Genomic DNA, 11947 nt, shown 5'->3' on the forward strand with positions numbered 1-11947 from the left:
CTGTCTCAAACACAAGCAGTCCCCATGAGACATAACCCCACTGCGACTACACCTGCAGGTGGTCTGTTACACAGCACACAGGAAGCACAGGAGGTGTGGACAGGGTGTGGACAGGGAAGGGCTGTCCGAGCGGGGATGAAGAGGGGTGTTTCAGGGGGGTACCCTGGAGTCCAAGGCCGGCACACCCCAGCCCTGCTGCACCTGTGCCTGCAGCTGTACAAAGCACATGACAACTGCTGACCTCACCAAGCTGTGACCATGGCAGGCTACTCGTTCTAAGTACTCACATACATTCCCTTAATCCTGAAGCAGCAATGCTATCATCTTTCCATCTGAGTCACAGAAACCTGGGCAAAGAAAGGTCCAGGAGCAGGAATTCTCAAGCCCACATCTGCCTGCCCAGGGGGATGAGTGAGGAGCAGAGCAGGGCCCAGAAAAAGAGCAGCGGAGTAAAGACCACCAGTGCCTGTGGCCAGTTTGTAGACCAGGGTGATTTCCAGACAAAACTTTCTGAAGCTCGCAACGAAATGAAAACACCAAAGGCCATGTTTACTTTGATACTGTTTATTTCAAGTTTTTATTGCTAAATGCCTTGTCTTTGACTTAAAGGACAGAGCCTGGCTGTTTGTCCACACCTGACACTGAAGGTCCTCAAGTCCTTCTGTTTTATGGTCTCAGCAATCAGTGTCAGCAACCCCCACTTATCCACAGTATTAGGTGCTCAGTGTACAGGGCTGAGGAGGAGGAGGGTGAAGGCCCCACAGGAAACCCTGCTGACACAGCACAGCAGAGCTCCATGCCCGCTTCAGGAATGCATCTAACACAGAGAAACAAATACCCAGACCCCAAATAGCTGGAAAGGCTACCAAGAGTCATAGAGATGGAGAAGCAGGGAGGCACAGATGGCAGCCTGAGCGGAAACACACAGCAGAGACGGCCAAGTCCTCCTCATAGAAGGGACTTCACTGACAGTTCAGTTGGTAAAGAATCCGCCTGCAGTGCAGAAGACCTGGGTTCGTTCCCTGGGATGGGAAGATTCCCTGGAGAAGGGAAAAGCTACCCACTCCAGTATTCTTATTTGGATAATTCCATGAACTACAGTCCATGGGGTGACCAACAGTCAGACACGACTGAGCAACTTTCACTTTCCTCAGAAAAGACCACCCTGAAACACGAACTCCAAATTCCTGGTCTGCTTTGGAGCAGGGCAGCGGGGCAGGGCTGCCCTGGCTGAGCCACTTTCTCAGGAAACAAGGCTAGCAGGCCGAGAAAAGGCAGGGGCCACGGAGTTCAGGTCTGTGGGTATCTGCTGTGCCTGCAGTGATCAGATGGAGACACTATATGGGTACAGCTCTGAGCCTGGTGACCAGTGGACAAGTCCCTATGACTAGGTTCACTGTGAGATGGGCAGAGGATGAAGTCAAAGCCGTGGCACACAGAAGAATGGGGAACAAGGCATGACCACAGGGGCCTGTGGAGGAATGTCAAGGAGGACAGAGAAACACCCAGGCCCCAGGGACACTGAGGCAAGTGAGCCAACCTTACTATGTGAGAAGCACACACTGGAGGGATGGTGACAGAAGGCCAAGGGCCCAGCCAAGTGCAGTGGAGAGAAAAGGGCTCCGTGGCAAGGGTCTGAGGAGAGGCCAGGCCTGCTGGGCACGGAGCAAAGGAGAGGAGGAGGAGCAGCAGGAGTGGCAGGGCCAGAAGGCGAGGTCCGCCTGGCCAGAGAAGAGCGCGAGGTGGCGAGAGGAGCCGATACACCACCCGTGGCACAAGCGTGCGGGCAGCTGGACAGTGCGCCACCAGTCCTCCGAGTAAGGAGCGTAACCATGAGATGGGAATGGGAACCGTGAAAGACAGAGCCAGTGACTTGTTTCTTACGAGGGTTTTTAGGGGAAGACAAGCAGACTGGGGACTCACAGTCAGGTACAAAGCAGCCACTGGTTTGGCTGGGCCTGTTAGTTCAGTTCATAGGAGCAGGGGACTGACCAAGTGGACACTGAGGGCCCAGGGCGGGGTGGGCAGACATTGCAGGGCTAGGGTTAGCTTAGTGTAAACCGCCCACAAACCCTCAAAAAGTGACCTATAGGGCCTAAGAAAAGGCATTATCCAGAAACCTCCTGCCTACACCAATAAAAGCCCCGCCTCACACCTTGCCTGACTCTTAAATGTCAGATGGACCTGTCTCTAGAGATCTAGTCTCCTGGCAACAGATCTCTGATGCTGGGTAGATCCTGAATCCCATGAAAACATTAGTTTCTGCTCCTGGATACATAGCTGGGAAATTGCCAGGATCTGGACCCCAAGTCTTCAGCCAAGGCTGCAGTTCCTTCCTCCATCCACATCCCCCTGCCCATCCCTGAGGGTCTGGTTTCAGTCGTGGGACTGGAGGGCAGGAAGAGGCCACTCAGCAGCACCTTTGAATCTCTCTGGCTCATGGATGACCAGCAGCCCTGGCCAGAGAAACTGCAATATCCGGGCTGAGGACACTCAGTTGGAGGTGACAACAATGATTTGAGCTTCACAGCCACACCCCCTTCCTGTGTCAGCTCCAGGCAACTCAAACATCAGACACAGCCTCATCCAGACCAAGACAGCGTAGAGGAGCCTTGAGACGTTCAGAACCTTGAGGGCCGAGGGAAGGACTGCTGCTCACAGGTGGCCGTGTCCAGGATTCCCAGATGCTCTGCTTGGACCCAACACTGCTGGGGCTTCTAGAGCCCAAGGTGGCGAGGGAGCCGGGCCTTGGCTACCCCATAGGGATAGGGCCCTTGCACACACAGAACCAGTTAACGTGAGCTCACTGGGTTAGAGGCTCCCAACCACGCAGGAAGAAGATTCCTAAGCCATGATCATCATTTCAAAGGAGTATTTTGCAAACAAGTTCTCTGGAGCCCAAAACACCAGACAGAGGAAGATCCTGGTTGCCCCAGGCACCCACAGAAGCCAGCTCCCACTGGCTCACGTCCTTGCCCTCGACAGGAGGTAGGAGAGGATGAAGAAGGCCACAATCAGGCCCACAGCCACACCACAAAGCAGCTTCCGGTTGTCTCGCCCAGATCGTGCCATTGTGGAAAACCGCTTCACACTCCCCGTGAGTAGGCCCGTCATACTTGTGAAATCTGAGTCCTGGGGGAGAAATTCCAACACTGTCACGAAGGCCAGCGACTCCGCAGCGAACACACACAGATGGGGCTGCAAAGCAGGTGGTGGGGCGCTGAGCTGACCGCGACACTTGCAAACCGCAGGCCCTTACCATGCCATCCAGGTACCGGTTCTGGTCCTCCGCATCCCTATCAATGTCCAGAGCCAGCTGGTCAGGACACAGAGGGGACAGGGTCAGCCCAGGACAAACACAGTGACCAGCACCTGACCCCCAACAAGACCAGCAGGGATCAGGAGATCCAAATGCCACCTGGGCCGCACACAGATAAGTGTGCCACGATGGGACAAGGAGAACGGAACTACCTGAAACCCATCCAGGTCTTTACCGCCCTCCGATCCCCCCTCCAGGGTGCCAGGTGGAGGCAAAAGGAGAGGACCACCACTGACCGATTTGAGCCTGGTGACCTTGGAGGCCAAGCTGTCAGCCATCCGCTTGTTTTCTCGGTCTAGAATCTCCTCCACAGCACCAGGGCTCTGAGCTGCGAGGAGAGAGAGAAGCTGAAAGCATGACTCCGCCCGTGAACATCCCCGTGACCCCGTACCTCAGCCTTTGTGGCCTCGGACTCCAACCCCACCTGGCCCAGTCAGGTGTCTAAGGGAACCGGGCCTTTGTGCGACTGTTGAGCAGGTCCTACACTGGCCCAGGATCCAACACTTCACACGTGAGACAGACTGTACAAACAGCAGTGTGTGCCAGCACAGGCCCTGGGCACATGGCCAGGCCGGGATGGTGGGCGCGCACCTCCCAAGGGCTCCGTTCAACCAGTGCTCTCAGACATTCTGTGACAGAACCTGTACCATCCCGCCGCAGACGTCACTAGCAAGGTACACAGAACCTGTTCTCAAAATAAGCCCCAACGAGCTCCGGTAAAGACTTGGGAAAGACTAACAGGGCTTGAGACTGATCCCACACAGGGTCTTGTGTGTCACCCAGAGCCTGGTACCTGCTGAGACCTGGCCCGTGACAGGCGCTGGGCCTGGTGATTCAGAATTACCATCCTATAAGGCTGGTGAGAACTATTTATCACAAAGTTCGGAATGCATATCTGCCTCGGGCCAGATGCTTCAAGGAGACTCATCAAAAACGGGCACAGTCTAGGAACCATGGATATTTGCAAACCCCAAAATAAGAGGTGTACAAGTCCTACCAACCGATTGTACCATTAATTCCTTAAAAGTCACAACAGCCCAGCGAAACAAGAATCAGCATCCCACTTCGCAGGTGAAAAGAGAGACTCCCAGAGGGCAAGTGGGGTACTAGGCATGCTTGGGCCCTCCTATCACGCGCAGCTCTCACTCCGAGGGGACCTAGCCTCCGGGACCCGTCGACCAGGAGACCCGGCCGAGGTCCTGTGCAGAGTCATCTCCCAGGGACGGAACGGGTGGGGACTGCGGGCATCCGGACCCCGCATTTTCACGCAGCAGTTGGGCAGGAGCGCCCACAAGGACCCAGCGACTCATCCACAGCGCGGCGGGCTGCACCCTGGCCGCCCTTCCCAAACTACGCCCGCCCGCAGGGTCTTCCCAACAACGCCACCTAGTGGCGCGGAGAAAGGCGAAGGCAGTTCCTAAGGGCAGCGGAGTCGGCCCCGGCGAGCCCTGTAGCCATCCGCCTCCGCCGTTCCGCGCTCACCCCGAGCCCAGTCCGCCATCGCGTCCAGCTCCGACCCCGGGGTCTGTCACCGCTCGATTACAGCCTCCTCGGACGTGGCGCAGTCGCCGGAAGGGGCTCCCGGCCCCACCCCTTCCGCCTCAGGCCCCCCACTTCCGGCCGAGATCTGGCCGACGGACTCGGCGGTGGGAACCAGAAGGATCTGACGTTTCTTCCGTCGTTTGACTTGGGGATGGGGCTGGCGTTTACTCTCGGGACTTCCGGATGATTTGTGTTTTTAGAGGCAACTATGGTGCCGACAGACACTCCAGCAGCCATTCCCCCCTAAGGCGGTATCCGGGTCCTAACCGGGAAGAGCACACGGGCCTTTCCCTGGCCAAAGAGGCTCCTCGCCGCGACCCAGCGGGGGTTGAGGCCTGGAGCGAACTCGGTGGGAAGCCCGGTTCCAGTTACTGCCGGCAGGACAAACTGGAGATCAGTGCCTAGAAAGTGCCTGGAACGAGCGAGCGGTGCAGAAGTCGCAGGAGTGAAGCCCTCCGAAGAAAACAAGAAACCAAGAAGAGGGGTGGGAGCGTGAGGGAAGTGGGTAAGGTAGGAGCCAGTGCTTTTTGGCCTTGCACGCGGTGCTGACAAGGGGCGTGACAAAGTAGATGCTTAACAAAGCCTTCTTGCCCGGTGGATGGATTATATTTATAAGTTACCCACCCATCGTAATGGAGCAATTGCTGTGTCATTTACTCGACAATCCACTGAAATGGGAACTTTTATCATCTCCGCTTTTCAAAAGGAACAGTCCAAGCAGACCAGCAGGTGTGCCGGCTCACACAGCAGTGAAGTCACCACACACAATCAGACGGTCTTCATCCTGACCTCCCTCCCCAGTCTCTCTTTTCTCTCAGCCCCAACAATGATGTTTCTCTCTCCCACCACGGCCATTCCCACCCTTGCACTGGCCACTCCTGCCTTGCAAAACCTTCCTTCAGAGCCTTTCCTGGCTCACTCCTTGGGCTCCGGTCTCAGCAAAAACTGGCACTTCTTCAGATCTCCTTGCAGCCCATCAAGCCCCTTTTCTTATTCAATCACAGCACTATAGCTGCCTAACGTTGTCCTGTTTGCCCGTTTTGGTCTTCACGTCTGGCACAGAAGCGCCAAGAAGGCAGGGACCTGTGGGTTCTATTCACCCGCATCCCGGCTCCTCGCATGCAGTAGGCACTCAAACATCTGTTTAGAAACCAAGTGGTCCGGAGGTTGTAAAGTCCTTCCCCCCTCGACTTTTCCCTGGACATTTCACTCGTTCTGTGCATCAAGAGGGGTGTTGGTGTGCATGTGATGGAGAGGTGCGCGGCTGAGGCCCTCTCCGGTCAGGAATCCTAGCCCAAGGAGTGAGGCTCACCGCTCGGTTCAGGGCGATTCCGGCCCATAGGTCGGACGATCACCGACCCGGAGCTTAAGGCCAAAGCTGACTCGGCAGCAAAGCCTTCAAGTTCTATCCAGCTGTTCCAGGCCTCGCCCCTTTAAGGCGCCACACACCCCATAGAGCACGGCGCCCGCAGGTTCCGGGTTTCCCCCACGCACACCCAGGCCACACCCTGTGGCGCCGCGCACGCCCCGTCCCGGCCTCCCACGCGCGCAGCCCAGGCCCCGCCCCTTTAAGGCGCCGCGCAGCCCAGAGAGCTCGGTGCCCGCCCCGTCCCGGCTTCCCCTGCGCTCAGTCCAGGCCCCGCCCCGCGGCGCCGCGCACGCCCCGTCCAGACCTCCCCCGCGCGCCGAGCCTGGGCGGGGCGGGCAGACGCTGGCCCGGAATCGCGAAACCGGGATCCTCTGGCTTCCCTGGCATCGGGTCCTGGCGGTGCCATGGAGCCCCGGGCAGTTGCAGATGCCTTGGAGACGGGGGAGGAGGACGTAGTTATGGAAGCTTTGCGCGCGTACAACCGGGAGGTGAGCGGGAGTTGTAGATTTGGGACGTGCAGAGAGGAGGTGGGGCCGGGTGGGGCCCGCGCGCGTGGCCGTCAGGAGGGGCGGCAAGAGTGGTGAGCGTGGCAAGGGGCTGAGGGTGGAAGGGAGAGCGATGGGGAGGAGCACCGACTCTCTGAGGAGTTGCTAGGGTGCTGATGTGTGGGGCTGGGGCGCCATTTGTTCATAGAGGTGCCTTTGGCCTCAGGCCCTCATCCGCGGAACCCGGGTTCTGCCGCGGTAGGCCTGTGCCTTCTGAGCCTCTGGGTTTCTTTGCAGAACTCCCAGAGTTTCACGTTTGATGATGCGCAACAGGAGGATAGGAAGGTGGGTGCTCACCGGAGGTAGAGGGGCATGATTGGGTGGCCCAGGTAGAAGGACCTGGTGGAACGGCTCTTCTCCCTGCCCACAGAGACTGGCGAAGCTGCTTGTCTCGGTCCTGGAGCAGGGCCTGCCACCCTCCCGCCGCGTCATCTGGCTGCAGAGCATCCGCATCTTGTCCAGGGACCGCAGCTGCCTGGACTCCTTCACCAGTCGCCGGAGCCTGCAGGCTCTTGCCTGCTATGCTGGCATCTCCGCCTCCCAGGGGTCGGTCCCTGAGCCGCTGAACATGGATGTTGTACTTGAGTCCCTTAAGTGCCTGTGCAACCTCGTGCTAAGCAGCCCCGTGGCACAGGCGCTGGCGGCAGAGGCGGGGCTAGTGGTGAGGCTTGCAGAGCGTGTAGGACTGTGCCGCCAGAGCAGCTTCCCACACGACGTCCAGTTCTTTGACTTGCGTCTTCTCTTCTTGCTAACTGCACTCCGCACCGACGTGCGCCAGCAGCTGTTTCAGGAGCTGCAGGGAGTGCGCCTGCTGACCAGGGCGCTGGAGCTGACGTTGGGAATGACTGAGGGCGAGAGGCACCCTGAGCTCCTGCCTCCCCAGGAGACTGAGCGAGCCATGGAGATCCTCAAAGTGCTCTTCAACATCACCTTCGACTCCATCAAGAGGGAGGTGGATGAGGTGAGGGCTGACCTCAACCTGTGGGTGGAGTTTAACAACTTGGACATTTCTTGCACATGCTTCTTTGCTGGGTTCCTTCAAATTTCTGGATTAGGTGTGCTTAGTTAGCCAGTCGAGAGAAGCAGGGCACACCTATCTTGGACGGGTCTCACGGAAGTTTTCTGAGGGAGTTGGAGAGCATAACTGGCTCTTGAAGCCTGGCTGGACGGCTGTGTGGTGTCCGGGGGAGGCTCTGAGATTCTTCACGGTGAGACTGAGTGTGGGGCTAAAGCACAGAGCAGCTGTGTCCCAAGGGGATCCATTGATATTCTTAACCAAGAGAGTTCTCTTGAGGTCTCCTGGGAGAGGACAAGCAGCAGGGTGTACAGTAGAGATGCAGAGGTAATGCATGTGGTCTTCAGGGGCATCCAGAAGGCAGACTCTAGTTGGCAGCAGTGGGGGCCAGTGGGGCTCTCTCTCACAGGAACTCCTGTCTGTCTGGTCAGGAAGACGCTGCCCTGTACCGGCACCTGGGCACCCTGCTGCGGCACTGCGTGATGCTTGCTGCTGCTGGAGACCGCACAGAGGAGCTCCACGGGTGAGGGGTGCCTGCCATGCGGGGTGGCGGGAGGAGTGGCGGTGGTCTGCTCACAGGTCTCTGTGCTGGTTCCCAGCCTTAGAGAGTCTTCATCCTTCTGGGTGGGACCAGACAAAAGTGTGTTTCTGGGGCGCTCCAGCACTTAACGGTCTAGGATCAGAGGTGTGAGTCCAAGGCAGGAAGGTGCCAGGGGGCCTTGGGTAGGGGCAGCAGGCACTGTGGTATCGATAGGGTAGTATGTTTCTTCACTTTCGTTCCTGGTGGCCTGTGCCTAGGCTGGTTCTCAGTTTGAGCTGTGTTGCCTCAACCTAGGTATGTGGTAGGCTGGGCATCTGCAGGAAGTAGTACCCTTGGCTCTGGTGCCTGGTTCTCCTGCTTGGGCCCCCAGACACTGGTTCATGGCATTTATGTCCCTGGCAGCTGGCAGCAGGGAGTTGTATTTACCAAGTGCCCCTTTCATCTGCCCCCAGCCACGCAGTGAACCTCCTGGGGAACTTGCCTGTCAAGTGTCTGGATGTTCTTCTCACGCTGGAGCCACACGAAGGTTCCTTGGAGTTCCTAGGAGTGAACATGGATGTGATTCGTGTCCTCCTCAGCTTCATGGAGAAGCGTCTCCATCAGGTGGGCAGGGAGACTACTGTGGCTTTGGCCCAGGCTTTCCTGGCTGCTGTGGTCACTGAGTTTTTGCCGTCCACACTGGTGAGGGGAGATCAGCTCCCCAGTGTGATTCAGGCAGTGCCTCCAACTTCATGGTCAAGCCAACCCTTCCTTCCTGAGAAGCATGTGGAAACAACTTTTCAGAATCTGGCAAAGTACTCATTTTTCAGATCTCTTTGTGCATCCTCTTGAGGGGTCCTGAGAAGCTCCCCACCCCTTCCCCCTTGAAGCGCCACCACACTCCCCGTCCTTCTCTGCGACCCTAGACACAGAATGTCACTGTGCATGAGCAGCCCTCGAGATGAGCGTTAGCTGTGCCTTGGCTTCCCTCAGAGGACCCACGGGACCTTAAGAGCCAGCGGCTCCCTGATCCCTGCAGCTGCACCGCGGGACGCTGGCTGGCCGGCGCTCTGACCAGCCTCTCTGGGAGTCTGCAGGCGTCGTGCGGGCTCGAGTGTGGCAGACTCAAGACTCAGTGCTCTGTGGGCTGTCCTGTGTGCTGGTGGTTAATGACTTTAAACACGCTGTTTCCACCCCCTCTCGTTTAAAGGTGGGGAAAGTAGTTAAATGATTTGCCCCAACGTACGAATGCCTTCTGAGTTAGGATCTGTGCCTGTTCTTTTTGAAGCTCATACAGACACCCACGGCTCGCTCCTGGTCCCTCAGCTGGGCCACTTCCCGAGTGCCTCCCACCAGGATCATCTGGGGCAGGTGCCTGGCCCCCTGGTCTTGAGTAAGGGGGGCCCAGTCCAGTGACCGAGGCCCCTCTGCAGACACACAGGCTGAAGGAGAGCGTGGCCCCCGTGCTGAGCGTGCTGACGGAGTGTGCCCGCATGCACCGCCCCGCCAGGAAGTTCCTGAAGGCCCAGGTATGGGGCAGACGGGCTGTGGCCGGGCCCTGGTTGGAGACCCTGGTCCTTCCAGGCCCAGGCTCAGAGACAGCTACCTCCTCAGGTGCTGCCCCCACTGCGGGACGTGAGGACCCGGCCTGAGGTGGGGGAGCTGTTGCGGAACAAACTAGTTCGCCTCATGACTCACCTGGACACTGACGTGAAGAGGGTGGCAGCCGAGTTCCTGTTTGTCCTGTGCTCTGAGAGCGGTGAGTTGGGGGCCTGCCCCCGCCTGCCCCTCCCCAGTCACACTTTCACACTGACTTCTGCCCTGCCCTTCAGTGCCCCGGTTCATCAAGTACACGGGCTATGGAAATGCCGCTGGCCTCCTGGCTGCTAGGGGCCTCATGGCAGGGGGCCGGCCTGAGGGCCAGTACTCGGAGGACGAGGACACAGACACGGACGAGTACAAGGAAGCCAAGGCCAGGTATATGTTGAGACTCTTACTCAATGCCCCCATCCCTGTTCCCGCACCCATTTGAACCTGCAGGGTAGATGGGATAAGGGTGACCGATGGGTAAACCCTTGCAGAATCAGGCCTCTGTTTTTAAGGGCATATTCTAACACCAGGGTGTTCCATTGAGAACACGGTGAAGGGGTCTGACCAATGTGGGGGACCAGGTAGCAGGAGCTGGTGACCTGCTGTTCCTGGAGGAAGGTCCTTCTGCAGTTGCCTTGCCTTCCTGGCACCATTCCAGGCCCAGGCAGGAAGATGGGAACTCCACCCACCCCACGCAGCCCTCCCGCCCTGGAATCACTAATGCGTTCCCCACACCTCTCTCTCGGGAAACAGCATAAACCCAGTGACTGGAAGGGTAGAGGAAAAGCCTCCCAACCCCATGGAAGGCATGACAGAGGAGCAGAAGGAGCACGAGGCCATGAAGCTGGTGAACATGTTCGACAAGCTTTCCAGGTGCGTGGCATGGCAAGGAGGGCTGGGGCTGGGGCAGAGGAGGGCGCCCCGTGCCCCGTCGTGCGAGCCGAGGAGGTGGGCTTGGAGTGGGGTTTAGGTTCTGGCAAGACTGCGTTACTAATGTTGGAAATCCTCTGTCTTGGAGAAAGTTCTCTAAAAAAAGGCTAGGGCTGAGGTAAGTATTATGTCCATTTTTCAACTGATGAAAACTGAGGCCCAGAGACAGTAAGAGACTGCCCAAGTCTCAGAGTTGAGGTAGCCGTGAAGATTTGGGCCTGACCGAGACAGCTCCCCTCCAGGTTTCCCCAGGCCACAGGAGCAGCTTGGGGAAGCAGCAGGTCACAGTGGGGGAACCTCTGCTCCACCTCCAGGCCCCCTTTCCCATCCCCACCACGCCTTCTTCCCACAGGCACAGGGTCATCCAGCCCATGGGGATGAGTCCCCGGGGTCAGCTCACATCCCTGCAGGACGCCATGTGTGAGACCATGGAGGGGCAGCTCTCCTCGGACCCTGACTCGGACCCTGACTGAGAATGGCCGCTCTTCTGCTCCCCTTCAGAACCGGTGCTGCTTCCAGAGGTGTCCTTGGGGCCAGGACGTGGGGAAGCTACGCCCCTCCCTCCAGCTTGGAGGTCCCTTTCTCTTTACTTCCAAAGTTCTATTCATGATTTGCCTTTGGTCCGTTTTCTTCTCTGTAGGACTGTGAGGCTCCTGTCCTGCTAGAACTCTGGGAACCCGGTCTTTGTTCCTGTAAATGAAGTGGTTTCTTTTGTGTGTGCCTGAGGGCAGGGCTTAACTGAAGGCAAAAGTGTACATGCATTTGGGAGGGTGGGACTGAGCATGGGAACAGGCATGAGCACAGTCAGCATGCTGGCCCAGAGCTGGTGTTGAGCAGGTACCGCATTTCACAGGGCAAAGAACCTGCTGGAACTTTATATGCTAATGCCAGAAACACACTTCTGATCTGCTGTTTTTGTCCCCACTGAGAGCAGAGCTGTTAGCCTCTTGTAAAAGCTGTTAGCCTTTTTGTTCCTGGCTCAGTGCCCAAGTATCAGTGGCTCTGAGAATCTCAATCCTTCCTGCTGGCTTAGATCATTAAATATATGAAGGAAAATGTCTCTCCTGAAACCATAAGTCTAGATTTCTGTTGTGCACCACAGAGCTTCATGAAAACA

General features: G+C 57.6%; 2 protein-coding genes across 5 annotated transcripts; one reads left to right on the forward strand and one right to left on the reverse strand.

The window, feature by feature from the left end:
- Positions 1 to 548: 548 nt before the first annotated feature.
- On the reverse strand, positions 549 to 6376 carry BET1L (Bet1 golgi vesicular membrane trafficking protein like). 3 transcript variants are annotated; one of them, XM_027532068.1, is made up of 4 exons: positions 4802 to 6376; positions 3556 to 3647; positions 3260 to 3316; positions 549 to 3132 (listed from the first exon to the last, which is right to left on the reverse strand). In XM_027532068.1, exons 1-4 carry the CDS (start codon positions 4818 to 4820, stop codon positions 2965 to 2967), a joined length of 336 nt encoding a protein of 111 aa, XP_027387869.1. In that variant the 5' UTR covers positions 4821 to 6376; the 3' UTR covers positions 549 to 2964. The 3 variants fall into 3 exon arrangements, with proteins under 3 accessions (XP_027387869.1, XP_027387868.1, XP_027387870.1); XM_027532067.1 differs by having other exon boundaries at positions 6174 to 6349; XM_027532069.1 differs by having other exon boundaries at positions 5486 to 5697.
- A 140-nt stretch (positions 6377 to 6516) lies between these two features.
- RIC8A (RIC8 guanine nucleotide exchange factor A) lies at positions 6517 to 11900 on the forward strand. 2 transcript variants are annotated; one of them, XM_027532060.1, is made up of 10 exons: positions 6517 to 6718; positions 7013 to 7060; positions 7146 to 7736; positions 8222 to 8313; positions 8784 to 8934; positions 9744 to 9839; positions 9925 to 10069; positions 10143 to 10287; positions 10654 to 10773; positions 11183 to 11900. In XM_027532060.1, exons 1-10 carry the CDS (start codon positions 6635 to 6637, stop codon positions 11301 to 11303), a joined length of 1593 nt encoding a protein of 530 aa, XP_027387861.1. In that variant the 5' UTR covers positions 6517 to 6634; the 3' UTR covers positions 11304 to 11900. The 2 variants fall into 2 exon arrangements, with proteins under 2 accessions (XP_027387861.1, XP_027387862.1); XM_027532061.1 differs by lacking the exon at positions 7013 to 7060 and having other exon boundaries at positions 11183 to 11890.
- Positions 11901 to 11947: the final 47 nt, after the last annotated feature.

The sequence above is a fragment of the Bos indicus x Bos taurus genome, chromosome 29, assembly GCF_003369695.1.
Source record: "Bos indicus x Bos taurus breed Angus x Brahman F1 hybrid chromosome 29, Bos_hybrid_MaternalHap_v2.0, whole genome shotgun sequence".
NCBI classification, from domain to species: Eukaryota; Metazoa; Chordata; class Mammalia; order Artiodactyla; family Bovidae; genus Bos; species Bos indicus x Bos taurus.

What these genes read in the sequence shown, in the direction of transcription:
- BET1L (XM_027532067.1), bottom strand. Translation starts at nt 6,201, where the DNA reads ATGGGCCGGAATCGCCCTGAACCGAGCG. An exon ending in AGGTCACCAGGCTCAAATCG is followed by an intron (nt 3,317 to 3,555) that starts GTCAGTGGTGGT and finishes TGTCCTGACCAG; the next exon opens with CTGGCTCTGGACATTGATAG. An exon ending in ACCGGTACCTGGATGGCATG is followed by an intron (nt 3,133 to 3,259) that starts GTAAGGGCCTGC and finishes TTTCTCCCCCAG; the next exon opens with GACTCAGATTTCACAAGTAT.
- RIC8A (XM_027532060.1), top strand. Translation starts at nt 6,635, where the DNA reads ATGGAGCCCCGGGCAGTTGCAGATGCCTTGGAGACGGGGGAGGAGGAC. An exon ending in TCAAGAGGGAGGTGGATGAG is followed by an intron (nt 7,737 to 8,221) that starts GTGAGGGCTGAC and finishes CTGTCTGGTCAG; the next exon opens with GAAGACGCTGCCCTGTACCG. An exon ending in TACAAGGAAGCCAAGGCCAG is followed by an intron (nt 10,288 to 10,653) that starts GTATATGTTGAG and finishes CTCGGGAAACAG; the next exon opens with CATAAACCCAGTGACTGGAA.